At 37.5% G+C, this 20337-nt stretch overlaps 1 protein-coding gene across 1 annotated transcript in view; it reads right to left on the bottom strand.

The window, feature by feature from the left end:
* Positions 1-20337, bottom strand: part of LOC120767713 — a 51201-nt gene that overhangs the window by 9431 nt on the left and 21433 nt on the right. Inside the window, exons 3-5 of the mRNA XM_040093909.1 lie at positions 10925-11122; positions 6313-6407; positions 5986-6249 (exon numbers count right to left, since the gene is read on the bottom strand). Coding sequence (XP_039949843.1) covers positions 5986-6249; positions 6313-6407; positions 10925-11122 — 557 coding nt within the window. The remainder of the gene's footprint in view (positions 1-5985; positions 6250-6312; positions 6408-10924; positions 11123-20337) is intronic.

Raw genomic sequence — 20337 nt, forward strand, 5'->3', positions numbered from 1 at the left:
TATTTTCATGAAAGCTCGTCAGCTTTACACTTTTCTAGGACTCCGCTGTGGCGAGGCAGCCAGACAAGTTCAATATGGAAGTAATATATTGCTACTGCTAATGCGGTCATGCAGTCCTTGGAGAGCTTTGAGCTCACTGTCACCGAGCTCGGAGCCTGTATAGCAGCACTGCTATCGGAGTGGATGCATACCTTCCAGAGAAGAGAAGTCTATCTGCTTCTACCTTGATGGCTGTCGCTTCTGCCTGAAAGCTACTACAATGGTGTGGCAGTTTGAAACGAGAGTTTATTGAGAGGTATCGACAGAAAACTCCTCTCCAACATTCCCCTTGTGCTTTGATCTATCCGGAAAAGCGACTGGGCCTTTTCTTTCGCGGTGCAATGTTCCAGGGCTGCAGTCGAAGTAAGCGAGAACTAAGAATGTCTCTCTCTGAGACCCTCAGTTTGTCCAGCTTTCCGGAGTCTGACAGCCACCTGCGCAGCAATGCATCTGCATGAATATGATAGCCCCACCCTAATATACACATATTTATGTATGTATATGAATTTATGTTTATGTTTGTACTTGTCGCTGTGCGAATGGACATTTCATATTTATGGCCATAAATATTAACTGTAGAGAAAACAACGCAGCAGATATTTTGCGCCAACAGCCGTCATATTGAAACAATTTGCTTCTTTTGCCCAGCGAACGGCAATAAATTGCCAATACACATGTCTGTAGGTGCGTATGGGCGGCAAACAAGCCCTTCCCTGAGTCGTCGGTGCTGGGTCTCATAGGCATACACGTGCGCGCATGCATTTGCGGATATTCGCGGCGTTCAAAATCTTGTATTTATACTATATACATATGTATATTCTCTTATATACTTGTTGGTAGTCCACGTAGTCGATAACGTTACACCTAGAGCTATGTTTTCAATTTCAGTTACAAATATGCTGTCATTAGGGGATTCATAAATTTGATTTGATTTTTTATAACGGCTGCCAAACGATGCATTCCATAAATATCGATATAGAACCAGTTGCTACATAAATATTGTTATGTATAGACACACACATGTACATATGTATATAGTTGTGTGCAATAAAGGTCTCAGAGCGCACTTTCGCGCCCACCTTTTCTTTTTAAAATGTCTTTATTTCTAAAAAATTAGAAAATAGCAATTCACTAATGTTTTTCTGCAATAGCAAATTGATTTTAATACAATGGTCATTTTATGACAGCTAAAATTTTCTGTATTTTGAAATTGTGTGCACAGACAGAAAAATAGTAGGCTGGAGAAGAGTTCGTGTCGCTTCTATGAGAGAATTTCACTAATTATGAATCCACAATTTGAACCTTCAAATGACAAGGGTACAAACTTGGCAGTTCTCGGAGTTATACTACTGTGAGAAAAATAGTGTAAGAAAAATTCATTCGTCGAATGGTTTTTCTTTGGGTTGGTATGACTAGTATCAGTGACATTTGTGCCAAATTTCTCATCAAAATTATAATCTGTCGTGCTTATTATACGCTTTTCTTTCTTCAAAGTTCATTCGGCGATGTTTATAGTGAGTGTAATTATACAGCAAAGAAGTTTCATTAAATTTTTTGCGCAGCACCGAATTTCTTATACCAAAAAATTCAAAGTAAAGGCCTTCGGTGTGTGTTGTCACTAGCAAGTGATTTTGTCTGCTACAAACTATTCAAAAAGGCTCGAGAATGCGATGACGATAAAACTCGCCCAGGACGGTTGTCAACATCAACTGATGATCAACATTCCAATTAAATGAAGGAGTTGCTGATTGACAATTCACGATTAACAGTCAGCAATCTTAACGGCGTCGCTGGAATATCGGAACGAACAGTGACCACCATTTTGAAAGACCATTTGGTCCTAGGAAAAGTGATTGCTCCCAAAATCACTCAATTTTTTCAAAAAACATGGTCGCGTTAACGGCTGCGAAACAATGCGTTCCGACCATCAGGATGTCATGAAACGTATAATTACTGCCGATAAGTCTTTGATCTATGCTTACGACACGGAAACAGATGATCAATCTGCCAAAAATAGTGGCAAAAATAAGCCGAAGCCGAAAAAACCACGTTAAAGCTGATCAAAAACAAAGGTTATGTGGACAAATTTCTTCGATTATCGAGGTGTGGTGTACGCCGAATTCCTTCCGACCAGCCAAACTGTTAAGAAGGAATCGTACTTGAGTATTATGCGTCGTTTGCGCGTAGCTTTTATTACAAACAAGTCATAATTATGGGCATGCTTAAAATACACCGCCGCATTTTGCAATGGTCATTCGTGAGTTTTTCGCCAAATTTTCAACCAATATCGTTCCGCAACCAACGTATTCGCTTGATTTAGACCCGCGTGACTTCTAGCTATTCAGCAAACTCAAACGACCGGACACGAAAAACCCGTCCGGTCGGAAACGACGGTGTCATTTGAGGAAGAAGTAAGCCCTGCTTCACAAATTAATGAAAACGATAGCAAAGCTGCATAAATCGAACTTCATACTGCTTCCGTATGCATCAGTGGCGATTCCACTGATTTTAAAAATTCTAGGTCACTGTGATCTATCATATGCTATTCCAGGCTTGATAATCACAAACTATTTTCTATTCTCAAACCTTAAAAGAATTGCTGCGCGAGAAATATCGCCGAGACTGAAAGCAATTTGTTATCAGAACTGGTATCGAAACATTTGAAGGTCAATACTATCGTTGTATCACCGTCAATGGCAATTATGTTGAATAAGTAAATCGAATTTTGCTAATAATACATGTTTGACTAAAGTCAAGAGTTTTTCTTAAAGAACATATGAACTGACGAACTGTGCATCCCGCCTCTTAATACAAATGGAATATTTTGCGCAGTTCTGAGTAGTATTTTATAGACTTAGAAAAAATATATACAAATAATATATAAAATAACGAAAACTTCGGTTTGCATCTATTACTTCATTATCTCTATCCTCGTTAGCTTTGGCCTGCTGCACATGTGCCCTTACTTAGTATAAAAAAAAAAAAAACAGAGCAAAATATTTTCTCCTTATATTCGATATACGTTGCTAGGCGAAGTTCTGAACCGATACCGATTTTCTGGCACGGAATCATAGGATGACATTGTGATTTTTAGTTGGTTATTGCACCTAGCACAAATATATCAAACACAAAGTCCAAGAAGTTAGCGACGTTTTCTCAAAGTATGTTTTTAAATAAAGATTTACGAGTCATTGCGATATAGTATTCATCATTCATTCATTCGGTTTTTCGGTTGTACTAACATTACTCATACGATATGACATACCCAATAATTTCCTAATATATTTTTGCAATGTTACTCATACGACACGTGCAACGCAAAAGAGTTCTAAGCAAAAAGTTACTTTTCGTTCTTCTTACAACTGCATTGAGACTATTATAACTATTAGACAGAATTTAATGTTTCTTTTAGCTTTGTCTCCTTCTTACTAGTCTAAATAATGTAGTGCAGTCCCAACAATACTTGGCATAAACCCCAAAACAGAGGTGTAGAAATAATAATAATAACTTCCGGCTTCATTAACTTTCGAAAATCTGGAGTCTAAAGCTTTTGAGTTTATACTGAATGTATAGTGCATTAACAAATAAAATATTTAAATTTACTATTAAATATTTTCAAAAAGTTTAACAGTCTAGTCTCAAGCCCCAAGGATAGGAAGTTCTCTTTGAAACTAAACATCGAAAACAGAGTGAGGAATTGGTAAGAAGTGTGGTTGGCGCTTGGCGGCGAAGGCTGTTATTAGAGTTAGATACACTAGATCACTGCATCGCAAAAACTCCTCTGGCTGTTTCTTCTCAGCTTACACAACTGTGAAGTATTTGTAGGCGGACCGAAGCCGTTGAAGGTGTGCAGTGAGCTTTTCCACAGATTGCGCGAAGTGAAGACGGAGAGTAGGAGGTGTCGAAGGCTCTCCATTCAGACTATCAGACCACAATAGCATCTCTCAAATGGAGATGGCTGCTATTAAAGTAGTAATAGGTGCACTTCTCCGAAGGGCGATTTAGTTCAGAGAAGTGTGCATTTACTTCGATAACCGAGCGACTACACCGGCTTTGAGTTCCCTGACTGTGCGCTCAAAACATGTCAAGGAGTTTGTGATCTCATTAGAAATCACTTCAAGCTTCCTTCATATTAGACTTGTATGGGTGCCCGGTCAAAGCAAAATCGCCAGTTACTGAGCTTACTAGTGAAGATTTAAAGCGAGTCGTTATTTTGAGATCTTCTTACGTTCTGGCGTTGGTGCTTTCAACCTCCTGTGAGCCCAACCAGCGCTGGGGAACAACCAGAACTTGTGCGACTGCGAGATCCTTTTAGACAAGAGTAAACCGTTATAAGACCCTCCAACTACTGGCTCTTACCAAATTCAATTTTCCCGTAATGATAAGTGTGTTCACTAGACTCTGTCCAATAGGTTTAAATGTAGAGCGACTAAATATTTGACAGGATGAACTTTCTTGGTGCCATATGGCGCAAGGCGAAATGGAAGTCTTAACCTCCCACTCCTTCTTCTTCCTCTATTAATCTGCTTTTGCCAGACTGAGATCGATATATCTTGGTAGACACGGCTTTGATTATTAACCGCCCCAAAAATTTGGATCAAAACCTAAAACTTATCCTATCCATTCATAAATCAAGGCTATTCAAATACCAAAATGGGCACATGGGGTTGGTGATGCGAATATATAGCCTATCCCTCACAAACGTCAACCTCACCTTCGCGCGGTACCCCCGTTCACTACGAACGAGGCTCTGACGACCGAGTAAAGGCGGTATAACCTGCGAGGAGGAAATTCCCACGCCATTGCCTGCCTAGAGGCGAAACCGGCAGCCCCAGAACTCTAGGCTCGGATGCAGAAGGCTAATCACCTAGTCATCTTAAACCCTCTGATTAGCGAAACCGAAATAAACAACTTTAAAGAACTTTCAAATAGTATATAATCAAAAATTTGAAGATTTCAAGAAAGGTCATCATGCAATTCTTATGAAAACGTTATTTTTAACTTAATAACTAGACCAATATATTCTTGGAATTTGCTAATATTAGTATGCTACTCAATACTCACCACTTTCTTTTCAAAAACATTTTTTTAGAAATATTTACAGTTATGAGTCTATTTACAGCTTACCTTTACCAAATTATGCCCAAACCAGATTTGTTATATTTATTAACCGTTCAATCATATGCATATGTACAGCCATGTAAATATATAGATATATTCTGTATATTGTATATACATATGTTATTGTATGCCTTAAATGTATGTATATATATGTACATATGTATGCATATCAGCTAAGCCCGCGATTATGCCTTAAATTAGTTTTCCAGCAAAAGCATATTTACAAGTTCAAAAATATTCAAAAATAACTTCAATACAAACAACTTTATTCGTTTAAAAATAAAATCGTTTTCGGTTTTTTTTATGAAACTATACAAAGTTATATATTTTATTAAGTAGCTATATATATTTTAGGATATATAATACAAATATTAGTTGCGGTAAAACTTTGTAGAATTCAATACAAGCATACATGTTAGTAATTGTTGTTTTTTTATTTTCAAAAACCATAAAAGCCACTAAATAATGCATTTAAAAAATTGTAGTTTTCGTAAATGCCTCTTTGAGATTTTGTCATATTCGATATATATATATAAATGTTGTATATAAGTACACACATCTGGAAATTCATATTTTTTCTCATATGTGTAAGCAAATATAGTCAAGCTAATGTAATGTAGATATGTTTAAGTATATCGAAAAAATATTGAAATTTATATGATACAAAGCAGCGAAGAAAATCAAATTAGTTTCGGAATTTTACACTTGGCGTAAAGATTAATTGTTTGAAAATCGAAAAAATAATGAAAATATACAAAACTTTACAATGTTATTGCATTAATAGATTTATTTGCGTTAATTGCAAAGTTGCTCCAGCGCTTAATATTTTACCTCGGGATCGTCGATGTTGTGTTTGATCTCATTCTCATATGAGTTCTTCTCCAACGGTTCGCGACGTTCATCCGATTCGCTCTCGTCATTCTTTTTGTTTGGTGCGGATGTCACAGGATTTCCAGCCTTGGCGTTGGGTGTTTCGGCAACGTCTTCACCCGACTCGAGCGGACGAATGTTGACCAAACGCACCTTGTAGAGATTATCAGCATCGCCGTATACGGTTTCGTTTACTTCGATCTTATGACCATCGACAACCTAAAGTAGCGGTAAAAGCGTTAGTTGCAAACTAAAAAGGTGTACTTATGTAATTAACGGTACCTTCACAGTTGAAGTTGTGTTGCCTTTCGAGGTGTCGAAGGCGCCCAACTCGTCGGTTGATGACCAAATTTGGCTGCTCAGGCGACGGAAAATATCTGCAGGGACGAGAAAGCATACAATAAATATTTTTTTGCGATATCAGTATATACTATACGTAGAACATATACTATACATTAGCTCATTCAATTCGACGCTATTTTGCTACATTAAATATTAGTTAACCAAAAAAATTACAATAGGGGGGGTCTCTCACCCGAGGCTGTTCTATTCTTTTCATTGGGGGTGTTCTTTTTTTCGTGACGGATCCCAAACCCAGCGCACAACCCTTGGGGAGCATGTTTTGCCTTCTCACTTTAGCTTGCATTGCTTTTTGGCTACCCAGAACACAACCTTCACAATCAGACTGAATGACTGACACATGGATGACGCTACTAGAATCGAATCTATTTCATTTTTAGTTAGCCCTAACCTGCAAAAGGCGGGAAATTTGACAGCTGTCGAATCATTAGTTGGTGAATCAGATCATTTTGAGTGAAAGCACTTTTGTTATTTTGAAAAAATTGATATTTTTTCGAGTGTAGATAAAATATTGCATTTTGAAGGGGAAAAAATACAGTGGCAGCAAAAACTTGACTTGATGACGAGTTTCCGAATACTGCCCCAGGAAAACCTAACATCAAGGATTGGTATGCTAAGTTAAGACATGGTGAAATAAACACCGAAGACGGTTAATAGAATGGACTCCCAAACGAGCTTGTTTGGGACAAACACATCGAAAAAGTCCACAAGATAAATTTTGATCGTAAAGTGAAGTTCATTGAGATATCAGGCAGTCTTAAGAGATCATCTTAACGTGTACATCATATCATTAACGAATATTAGGTGTGAGGAAATTGAAAATTGCATGTAGCGCGAGCTTACTTTTGACCAAAAACTAGGATGAGTTGATGATTCGGAACAGTGTTTGCAGATGTTCAGGCGGAATAAACCGAGTTTTTGCGTCGATATGTGACAATGAAAGAAATATGGCTACATTATTTCACTTCGAAGTCAATCAATCGGCCGTCTTCCGAGTGGACGATATACGATGAACCCACTCCTAAGCGTACAAAAATTCAACAGTCGGCTGGCAATGTTATGGCGTCTGAATTTTGGGATGCGTATGGAATATTTTTTATTGACTACCTTGAAAAAGGAGGCACTATCGGCAGCGACTATTATATAGTGTTATCGGATCGCTTGAAGGACGAAATCGCCACCACGAGTCAGTGAAAACGATGATAAGAATCCATGAGTTGGGCTTCGACTTGCCTCCGTATCCACCGTAGTCTCCAGATCTGGCCTACAGCCCCTATTTCCTGTCCTCAGATCTAAATAGAACGCTTGCTGGGAAAACATTCGTCGAATGAAGAGGGAAACACCGAGACTGAGGCCTATTTGTAAACAAAGAACAAGTCGAGTTACAATTATGGTAGCGGAAAGTTGGAGTGCCGCTATAATCAGAGTATCACACTTGAATAAATAAAACGAATTTTGCCAAAAGAATGTGTTTAACTATGATAGGCCTTTTCAATTGAGCTTTTAGTACTCATTTAAATTAGGAAGCTATTGTGAGAAAGGGTTGATTCAAACATGGGAGGGAATATTTGGTTCATTACTGGTTAAATAAAAAAATAGCTTTTCACTAAAATTATTCGAAATTTCTTCAAACTGGTACAAAGGAAAGTTGCTTGCTGCAAAATTTACGGCTTTTAGATAACCTGATGTAATACCTAAACAATATATTATACACTGATTTGATTAATGTGCAGAAGTGGAAATTATTTCTTTGTAAATAATAAATCAAATAACAAATTATTTTTCGAAAAAGTCCCAAACAGTACGCATTAAGAGTAGCTGACTAATCAAACATTTTCGTTTTAAAATATACATATGTATGTATGTATTTAACAATTTGTGATTTATTACTCACAGGAATACCGGATACTTCTTAGTTATTTTATTTATCTCAAAGGAAGGTTTTATTATTGTGCGCAAACTTACATTGCGCTCCCAAAGACTATTAAGCTCGAAACGTATGTATATAGATTTAATTCATACATAAAAATGAAGTATTCACCTACTCATACCATACGCAGTGCTCTCTAAACCCGATTTTAAAGAGAGGAAATTCATACTCTTATACATAGTAAGACATTTTTTATTTATTCCAAAGCTTTGTTTTCTTGTTAATAATGTTTCCATTGTTAACTTTGTGAAGTATTTCCCCATTTTGAGTCTTGGCGGATGTGGGGCAGTAGGATTGTCATGAATCAAAAGAATTTAAAGCGTCAAGATGCAAGATAAAGACATAAGTGTATGTAAGTATATATACATATGTGTGTTTGTGGGTTAAAAAATAAAATTGTGAAGAAGCTTCTTTGTGACATTAATTCAAATAACATATGCAACCACGAATTCACCGAAATACAATACTTGAAGTAATGAGGAATGTGTTCTGAGTTTCAAGTTGTTTTGAAGTCCAAATATTGCAATTATCGCATGCTGTTCTGTCTTAGTTTTATTATGTCACTTTATACCAGTTACTTTGTCTCAAAATATTTAACAAATTTAGCATAGCTGGTTTACAACTCCATGTCAACTCTATTTTTTACCTTCAAAAGGCAATATTTATCCACATGCGAAATTCTTTTTTATTAATTTTTTTTTAAATAACAAAAGCCGGGGGCTTTTCATTTGAACTGTTAGTTATAATTTAATAAGTATGACGAGCTGAGTCGATATAGTCTGACTGACCTCTGGCCGTACACGCGAACTACTTTATACCTCCGTTATTGAGAAATTGATCTGAAATTTTGCACCCGTCCTTTTTGCTTCTAGAAGCTGCTCGTTTGTGAAGACCACCGATATTGGACCACTATAACATATAGCTATCATACAAACAGAGCGATTCGGAGTAGTGCAACCGAAGTTAACGTTTTTCTTGTTTTATTTAGCGGACTCACAACTTGTCATAACGCATCGTAAGATCATAAAATCGTTAATTTCCAAACTTGTCATAACTTATAACTTTATGAGTCTATATGAACCCCGTGATTGTATTTTTTTTTAAACCGCAAGTAAACAATTCTGATTCACAAAAACAGCCCACCCTATAATGCGTAATCCATTACATATGTATGTATGTACATATGTACAAAGTAGTACCATATATATTTATATTTTATAGGAAATGGACTTTGCGTGCACATTTGCAAGCTGTTTTGTCGACTTTTTATTTGCATTGCGTGATTATTTGTTGTCTTTCTATGTCCAAGTTTCTATTCTTAGCCTTGTGCCTAATAGTCTACCGTATTCTTAAAGGTTACGAGGGCTTGCATTGTATGCTTCGCTTAGTTATTCTTATTTGTATTGTACTTCGTTTTTTATTTTTCAATTTCCAGTGGACGGCAGTGGACGTCTTACAAAACAAAATTGATTTTGCACAACACCGTATGGAGAAGAAACTATTTAGGCTAATTTTCTACGGCATTTCGATGTTTGAAGGCTTCACTAAAGGTGTATAGCGCATAATTGCTTACATATGTATACATATAAATACATAATAGTATATACTACATATATGGTAATAAGAAAACCGTGAACCAATGAGACAAGCACTAAACCACTCAATTCTAGTCGTGCACTTTGTGAAACAGTATTCCTCTTTAAGACAAATAGAGTGTGAATATATATTGATAGTTTCTTTCACAGCAACAACAGTCTAGCACTTTCTAGAAATTAGAAAAAAAGCTTTGCGCAAAACGAAATTGGACATACTGATTATCACTGAAGCTAGATTTTCGAAAATTTTATATTCCTTCGAAGCCTACTAAGCCGGATCGTCGGATTATCGCACGACGCTTAACTAACAGACAGCACATTCTCGTATGCGACCAATGTGATCAAAAAAGACGAATCGAATGTTTTTTATTTTGACAGCGGCAACATCGATTTCTTTCGGTACGAAAATGGAGGTAATTCATTGTCCAGCCCTCGTTCATTCGATAGTTTTTGCTACTGAAACCTTACAACACTTAGCTGCAGTATATGGTACCCTTTTCCTTCAATAGCTACGGTCCAAAAATTGGTATGTGGCTCACTCGATATACACCGGAGAGCAAAAACTGGACGAAATTGTGAACATAGTCCGGAAAATTTGCTCCTCAGACAATAAAGGATATCCTATCGACCGCTTTTCAGTGATCGGCATCAAATACATTGAGAAGGTTGAAGCTAAGCCGAGTGCTTCGACCTTGCCACAAATTCATTAAGGCGGTTAGTATCAATCCCAGCCACTTCCTTAGATTCGACAAAAGTACGCCTTCCGCGATATTTCAATCTCAGTCAGACAGATCAGAAAGGAAAATTAAATTGATCGAACCCGTTACAAATAATGGGGGTAGCATTGTTGTAAAAAATATCCTTCTTTTTTATTCGCACCCAATTAGCTACAATTAAAGACCTCATATGTATAAACTATTATATTAAGCCTAAATTTACTAAAAATGTACATAAAATTTCCTTTTCGTATCACTTTCAAACCCTTCCAAAATAGATAATAAATACGTACCTTCAAAAGCATCGAAGAAGCCCAAATTGAATGAGAACGGCAACGGATGTGGCTGCAGGAACGGATAGCCCACACCAGTATCGATGACGCCCCTGAAATCTTTGAAATCAGGTTCACCGGCTGAGCTTTCATCCGAGTCGTCAGTTGAATGACGACGCGGCACATTAATCACCTCAGCATCATCGCTTGGTGAACCGGCTGTAAAGAGAAAGAGCACAGAAGAATCAATTAACGCCTGCAAATGCAAATCAAGCTAACACAACACAGCTAATTAACTGTTATGGCGGCAATATTAGTATGTCTACATATGAAAACGGTCTATATGCTCCTGTGCGAGCTTTATACCGAATTAATATTCAGCAGAAATGCGCAACATTTAATTTGCCACATGTCAGCGTATTCAAAAATTATTTAGCAAAATTTATCAAATCACCCGCCCTGCAATCTCCACGTTTCCCCAGGGATGTAGCGTTAACAAATTATGTAACGCTCGCACGCTTGTGGCACATTTTGACGCCGCGAAATTTAGGCGAACCTTGGCAAACAGCCGTCAGTTGGCGAACCGTTACGCGTACCGCGCCGCTACGTCAGCGGTTTGTGCACTAAATATTACCGTGACTTAAATGTGAACGATTTTTGTGTTGCCGCACCCACACCGCTCTCTAATCACTGGCTTTTCCGCATCATCATTTCTCTCAATTATTTCGCGGCGGTCTCAGCTCCTCATTACCCCCTGATTATATGTATGGGTGTTTAGCAAAACCAAAAATTTCGCATAATTAGAAACGGCAACGAAAGGCGTACGCAGGAATAATGTTTCCGGCCCATTCATCACATTTTTCGGCAGCCACACATGACGAAACCGTGATTCAAAACACTTTTATGCGAGCTTCACTTGTTGTGGAATTGTTATGTGGATTCATAAATCTTAAGTCTTCTGCTGTCAGCTATAAAAACAATTATGCTGAAATCTAATGCAATTAGTTCGGATGTTTTCAACATTGTAATGTCGACTTCTGCTTTCTACAGGTTGGGCAAAGAAGCGAAGCAAAATGGCCTGGTAGTGAACGAGGACCAGTCATCAAACAAACAGTCGCCGCATTCGCGGTGTGGTTTCCACGTCAACATTGACAGTTATAACTTCGAAGTCGTTGATAATTTCAACTATCTTGAAATCACGAACAACATCATCAGACTTGAAATCCAACGTAGAATCACTCTTGCCAACAGGTGCTACGTTGGAGTGGTCCGCAGTACCAAGGCGTCCAATAGAGAAAAGGAAACCGACTGTCGCGCTGTTGTAAACTCGGCTAGAACCGCTAAGCGGTGTCTACACAAATAAAGAAGAACGTCGAATAGAGTTTTTATCGTCCGCCTGCTGAGTTGGTGGCCGAAAATCCCAAAAATTATTCCAAGAAACTTTTCTGCCACCGCAGTAACAACTGATATATTGTTAAAACTCATACAAAACAAAATTGAAATCAGGGAGAGCTGCCGACTTCGATCATCTTAGGAGCAGATTGTGGCTTTTAATTACCTTTCCACGAGCACACGGTCTTAGTAAGCTCATTAATGCTGTATTTTTTAGGTTTATAGGGATATAGACAAGTTGACAATGAGTGAACGTCAAGACCTCTACAGTTGTCTCTATGACAAAAGTATTCTGTCCGGATTGTTTATGAGACTTATACAGTACGTATATGTATGTATATGACACAATTGCTACAGAAACTGAAACTTTTAAAATATATAATTAAATTAAATAAGTTACATAAATCCTTTTAGAATGATTTTGGACTTAGTATAGTGTCTAAATTCGAAAGAGTTTGTTCTTTTTTGGATTATTTACTGAACTTGTCCGAAGTCGTCACCAAGTTTATTATTTTGGGTTTCAGGAATATCGTATAACTGGCGTCATATTACTTAGAAATAAGAGCTTGTTTAGGAACTCATGCAGTAAAACCTCAATACCTCAACACCTCCCTAGGTCGTCTCTTTCCTTCTCCTTTTTCCCCACTAGGGGTTTGAGGTTCATCCGGTCTAGTGTGTATGAACATCCTCTTTGTTTACTACCTCCAATCTGGCCCCTTTCCACATCTCTCCCATAAAAACACTGCGTCTTTGTAAAGAGCTGCAGATCGCTCATCGGACCACCTTATGAGCTTGTGAAGTCCATTTTCCATACACGTCTTTTTTTCGAGAGAGTTTTTTCCTTGAAGTGAGTTTTTCCGCTTGATTGACGTTTGAACCACTTTCCGACTTTCGTTTCCTGTTCCCCAGCTGGTACCAGCGATTCCGAAGCATACAGTTGCCTTAATATGGTATAAAGTTAGTATATTTCTACCAACTTGCTTGGTATTTTCCTTCCCTAGTAAGACTAGTGCAGTGGTGGACTCTACGCAAGCCCCTTTATTAACCTTAGCGGGTGACGGTTGCGTCACACTTAGTACTGCGTTCTCAGGGATAGATCTGGATTTTCTGATTACGATGAGAACGGACACGAAGACCCTCATTCAATTAGAAGTACCAGATCAAATTCCATGCTACTCTGGCTTTAGTTAATCAAAACGAAGGATTGACTTTATTAAACTGTTTAAAAAATTTTCAATCCAAAAGCTGGATTCACTAATTTAAGTTCGAAGTCAATGCACTTAATTAAATAAATAGAAATATTTAAACCTCTTCATTTAGTAGCACTAAAATCTCACACTCATAATCATAAATCTACATCGGTTGCATTGTATTCTGTTAGTTTGTTAGTTAAATATTTCACAAATATGTGCATTATATCAAACTAAGCACCCAATTAAAAAGGCATTGTGCGACACAGATAGCTTTTAAGTATTTATATACACACAATTTAACAGAAAACAAATATTATTTCACAAATTATGAATTTCGCACACAATGCACTGCAAATAATTAATTAATTAAATATCGCAGGTTGCCACACATTTTCACATGTTCAAGGGTATTAATGTGTTCACGAAATATATTTGGTAGATTTTGTTTACACCCAAAATACATATTATTTTCAAATTTAATCACCCTGACAACGAAAATCACAATATGAAAACTCACAAAAAGCAGCACATGAAACAATAGAGACAACCGAAGTTAAACAGGTGATTATTTATGAGTTGATCGTAAAGGCCAGTTGAGAAAAATTCACTTAAGTATTGATTGTATTAAAGTAGAGTCCTTACACTGAACTGAATAAATGAAGACCAAAGCGTGTTCGATTCACCACTTCATTGCCAGTTTAAACAGTAGAGTTCCAGTTCCTTTTCTCTTAAACTATTGATGAAAAGTTGTCAACTACGCCATGCAGTACTTTAATCTTTTCAACTCGTATATTCATTTATTATTTTTGCTATTTGTTACTCCAAACTGCTTGATTTATACCAGTTGGTTGTTCGAATCAGCACTCTACACTAAATATTTTTTTAAACTTTTTACTTCAGTTCGGCTCTATTTTCAAACTCTGAAATTGAAGCAGAGTCTTTGTACTGAATTGATCAAAGGAAACCTAAAGTGTGTTCGATTCGCCACTCCATTGACAGCTAAACTGATTTCTGCTTTCCTTTTAAACTATTGTTGGAAAGGTGCCAACTTCGCCATGCAGTACTTTAGTCTTTTCAACTCGTAAGTATAATCATTTACTATTCCAGCTATTTGTTACTCCAAACTACTTGAGTTATACCAGTTGAATGTTCGAATCAGCGCTCTCTGATCAATTTTTTAAATTTTCAGCTGCTCGCTAAAATTGAGTTCGGCGCTGTTTTCAACCTCTTACAATATAACATGCTTCCATTGTACAGCCATTCCTTATACTAAATTATGTGATTTACACTAGGTGGATGTTCAAATCAGCACTTTGCAAATGAAATTTTACATTTCACTAAACTGGAGCATCACTTTCTTTTAAAAAATATTGCATATGAAGGAGGCAACTGCGGCAAACAGTTGCACACTTTTTATTTTAAACCTCTTATCTTTATAATCTCTTCTTATTCTACAGATATTTATCTAAACCAGTTGGTTGTTCGAATCAGCACTCTTCAAGTTTTGGAAAATTAAGCTCAGTTTCATTTTCTTTATCACATTGTTATACTTTTCTTACAGGGTATGCCCACACATTCACGCCATATTGTTCTAACTAAATATTCATGTAAATATATAATATTTAAACCTTATTCAATATCAGTGTTTTATATATGCATATAACTATATTTTAAATACTCTCTGTTTGTATTATAAATATTGACATTCCTCATTAGAGTCACCACATGTTACAGTGCTGAAATAGAAACACTATAACACTACGAACATGTTTAGCTTTTTTGCTAATAAAGTACACATATAGTGAGGACTGCAAAATGGGCTATGAATTTTAAGTAATCATTCGGAAAAATATAAATATTTCTTCGCGTAATGTGAAAAAGTTTAAGCTCAATAATAAGTAGATCGTAGTCATGAGTTCACTATTAGAATAAAATTCATTTTTAGAATTAAAAGAAAGCCACCAAAGTAGTATTAAGTTACATTACTACTGACGAACCCTATGTGACTCCAAACAGAATATTTTGTAAAAACTAAATAGAAAATCGAACACTTGTTATGAAAAGAATGGTCAATTTTGATTAACCAATTGTTATCCAGCATTGTCTAGCTCTCTCCTAATAAAATTGACAGCTGAATCTAACGCACGAAAGTGTGTTGACACATCATAAATGATAAACCTCTTACCATGCAATCCCTGCATGTTCAAGCTGGTAATTTTGATTTATGCCAGTTAGTTGTTCGATTAACCACTTTTCTGGTAGGTCGAATCGAAGACAACTAATTTATACAAGTGTAAGAGTTTAAAGTTTTAGACAATACATTATCTATAAAAATGTTTGCAAACTTTCGTTAGGACCTCGGAGCGTCCGCATGTCTAAAACACTGGATACCTGTCGTCCGTCTATCACAACATGAGCGATCTGGTTGGTGGTTCCATACGGAGACAGCCAGGTAGCTTGATGCATTTTCCTGTGCTGGAATCTAATACTACAGATAATCCTATTTCGGGCTCCGGCGAAGTAGATTAGCCTCAACCCATTTGAGGATGTTTCATCATGGAGGCTGGCGGACTGTTGTGCCCACCCCGGCGTTAAAGTCGCAAAGCACAATATTGATATCGTGGCGGGGCAACTCTTATAGTTGCGCTTCAAACGCACATAGAAGACATCTTTGGTCAGATCGTTCTTCCATTCTGTCGGGGAGTGGTCGCAAATCAGCGATATGTTGAAGAACTTCGCTTTGAGGCGGATTGTGACTAGAGATTCATCTACCGGTGTGAATTCCAGGAGTCAGTGACGAAATCTCTCTCCCACCACGTATTACACACCGAATTTGCGCTCTTTTATATAGCAGTAGTAAATGCCACAAGAACCTACTCGCCTTAGTCTTTGTCCGGTCCATCGCAATTTTTGGACGTCGGTGATTTCAGCCTTTATTTTTACGAGAACATCAACCAACTGGGTAGGAGCACTTTCCCAATTAAAAGACCGGACATTTCAGCTGCATGCTCTTAAATCGTAATTCGTAATGTGTTTACCATGGTCTTCATCAAAACAGGGTATCTCGTCAGAGGCTGTTTTCGTCTTTTCTCCCGTTTTTTACGTGACGGGTCTTAAACCAAGGGAAGAGATGACTCGCCCTTTCGCTTTAGCTTGCCTTCAAACGAATGTTCTGTGCTTACCCAGAAAATACTTGATCTAAGATCGGAAATCGTGAGCTGCTTGGGCCATATGTGATATGTGACTTTCGTTTTTCTAACAAATCTTGTCTAATAGGTCGGTCAGTGTATAAGTTAGACATAATATATGTATGTAGATATATATATATAATTGCTTAGATTCCAATGCTCTGGTTGACGTTTTGCAGCTTAAGGTATTTCCCTGGCTTTGAATTTTCGGTTGCATCCGAACTTAGCACTTCCTTACTTTTTTTCTTTTTCTAGTTTGTTTGATACGTGATATTCAATAAAAATGCTCATATATAATAGACCCATAACTACACACACATATGTAAATCCATGCGCCACATACCCGGCTACACCTACACCGTGAGTAATTCTTCTAGCGTATTTTATCCCGACGCATGTCTGAAGTGGCAATTCGCACAAAAACTTTTTATTCACCAGCAGTAAAATATTGCGAGCCATTTTTCCACTTTATTTATAAGTAGCAAATATTTGCAGTCAACGGTGTGCAAGGTGCACCACTCGCACAATAAACGGTGGCCATACACATGTATGTATGGATGTAAGCATGTGCTGGAGCGCGCGTGGTGTTTGCATGTGTGTCAGCGGATGGCCCACATTTTTCATACTTTACTTTAATTTATCACTGAACAGTTAAAATGCGAACACTTGGAATCTCGAAGAGATTTTCTTGTCTTTTGTTTTTGGTTAAATCGGCTTAAAAGTGCAGTTGACACATAAATGCCAATGTAAGCTCCTGCAAGTGTCACGTTCACGTACACCAGCGACACAGACACACACCACACACACACACACACCGGAGCACTGCCACTGCCACCGCCAACGCCACCAGCTCACCGTCATCTGTCAGCACTTGTGACACCACACGTTTGTGGCGTCGCGCGGCTCCATTTGATAGACATAAGAAACCGTTAAATGAAACGAGCATTCATAATGTAAAGAAATGCACAGTTATACTTACATATATACATACATATACTGTATTTTTGTTCGATTGGTAGATAGCTATGCAGATTTTTTGGGCGTGAATTATTTTTGTGTCAGGAATCTGTATTATTGAAATATAAAGAAAACGATGTCCATATGTATATACATATAAGAATGTATATGTGTATTTTTATGTATGTAAATATGTCTGTATGTATGTATTTGGGGTAAGTGAAGAATGATTTTGAATAAATTCCGCATTTAAAACAGTTATTCCGCACTCCACCTTGATTGATGTGCCCTAATTTGCATTTATTGCCTGAAACCCTGTGGTGAATAACACTTTCTATTTTAAAGATGGCACGTGATCACGAGGAAAGAATATTACGACTGGGTGAGGACGGGAGTGAATAACTGCCGTAATTGAGAGCATTTCAAATATAGTAGGAAAGAATTATGAAAATAAAATGTTCATATGTCACCAAAAAGCTTCACAGCTACTAAGCTATCTTTGATGCAACTTTGAAAATATTTACTAAAAAAATATCCATCTTTCCATATACATATGCATACAAGTACATATGTGAAAACTGAAAAGTAAAGTATGTATGACTGTAAAGCTTTGAACCGCTAGATGGCGCTATACCGTATGATCGTACTGATGGTCCGATTTGCTTTACATTCGATATAACGGGTTTTTCAACAAGAGCGCTACGAGGTCATTATGCATAAAACACGATTTTTTGGTCACTACGGGCACGCTTGCAGAAGTCCAGACCCAATTTTCAACGATTTTCAAGCATAAATCGGCCGATAGTGCTGCAATTTCATGTTCGATATTCGTATGAAGTTCATCAACCGTCGCTGGATTGTTAGCATAGACCAAAGACTTGACATAGCCCTACAAGAAATAATATAACGACGTCAAATCGCACGGCCCAGGCGGCCAATTGTTTGGGCCATTTCGTGAAATAACACGTTCACCAAACTTCGTTTTCATTAAATCGATTGTGACATTCGCTGTGCGGCTTGCGGCGCCGTCCTGTTGGAACCACACATTTTACAAGTACATATCATTCCATTCAGGTCAAAAATATTCGGTTTTCATTAAGCGGTAGCGATTCCCATTCACCGTAACGTACCGATCTTGATCATCACGGAAGAAGTACGGCCCAATGACGCCGCAGGCTCATAAACCGCACCAAACCGAAATTTTTTCGGGATGCAATGATGACTAATGGAGTGGATGTGGATGGCTGCCTGACCATTAATGCATATTTTGCTTTTTGAGGAAGCCATTTAGCCAGAAATGAGCCTCATCTCTGAAGATGATTTTTCGATGAAAATCCGGATTATTTTCAAATTGTTGCTCAGTCCAATTCACGGACATTCGACGATTCTGGTGAGTCAAGCGGCTTCAGTTCTTGCGTTAATTTGATCTTGTAAAGATGTAGATCAAGATCTTTTCGCGAAATTCGCACAACGGCGGCACAGAGAAGTCCAACGCTTCAGAACGACGTGTGAGAAACAGACTTCAGTCTTCCTTAATTGATGCGCTAACGGCAGCATTATTCTCGACACTTCGGTCACCTCTTTGTTTCACTTGCATGGGAACATTTTGTACTGTGCTGTGGCTTCAATTTTTCTATAAGAAGCTCATCTGTTGATCCGACAAGATGATTAAGCCGACCATAAATGATTATGCCGACCATAAATTGGGCGTAGCGCTCTTAAAGTTGAGGCCACGAACTCCGAATTTCGGCAGTAAATTTTAATCATTTCTACTCGTTGCTGAATCGTATATCTTTCCATGAAAAAGTGACAAACCTTACTGAAGAGAAATGTCGAAGGAACGGAAAAAATATGGCGTCATTTGCTGTCCCTATCGGTCTACTTTTGTAGCGTTCCTATTGAAACCCCCGTTATATATACATATAAAGCATCAGCTTTACAAGTTGAGTCCATTTAGCCTTGGTCCACATAAAGTAACGTTTTTTCTTGGTTTTCCATAAATTTCATGCGATATACATATAAAGAAAAAAGAAAAGCAGGTATAGATCTAGTAACTCATGCTCCTTTTCTTAGTCAATCCTATATATGGAACTCCTTTGAATGTAGTGATTAGAAAAAGATTAGGAAAACTCGATGAATGACTGAATTATTTTCGGCGTCACATTTATTTGTTTGAATGTACACTCACTCTTTCTTCAATTTTAGAGATATCTGTCTAAATTTGATTATAGTTCTGATTTAATTCGAATCGTATCAAAAATTTGTACTTAAAAAAGTCTACGCCATGCTTAGATTAGAAATTACCTCAGCAAGCTGTCTAAAGATGGGTCCGTTTTAAATAAAATAGAAAGTCACCAGTGAAATTTACGATAATATATTTCCCACATAAACACCATAGAGGAACCTTGTAACCGATAATTCTATATAAGTGTCTTCCAGCATATTCTTTACATTACGCAAAACGCTCGTAATGTGTTACTTTATTACGAACAGCGTTGAAGTAGAATTGCATGGCGAAAAAACGGAATAACTGATTTATGGGCACACGAAGCTGTTTCTTTACTTCCATACGGACTATAAGTATGGTCATGGTTGAAAACACCTGCTTGGCACTCGGTTTTCGTTTTTGTCACTGCTTGCCATATATAGAGATAAGAACGAGTACAAAAACACAGTTTGTGAAAAGGTGACATCAATAAAATTA

This window comes from Bactrocera tryoni, chromosome 2 (assembly GCF_016617805.1).
Source record: "Bactrocera tryoni isolate S06 chromosome 2, CSIRO_BtryS06_freeze2, whole genome shotgun sequence".
Taxonomy (NCBI): Eukaryota; Metazoa; Arthropoda; class Insecta; order Diptera; family Tephritidae; genus Bactrocera; species Bactrocera tryoni.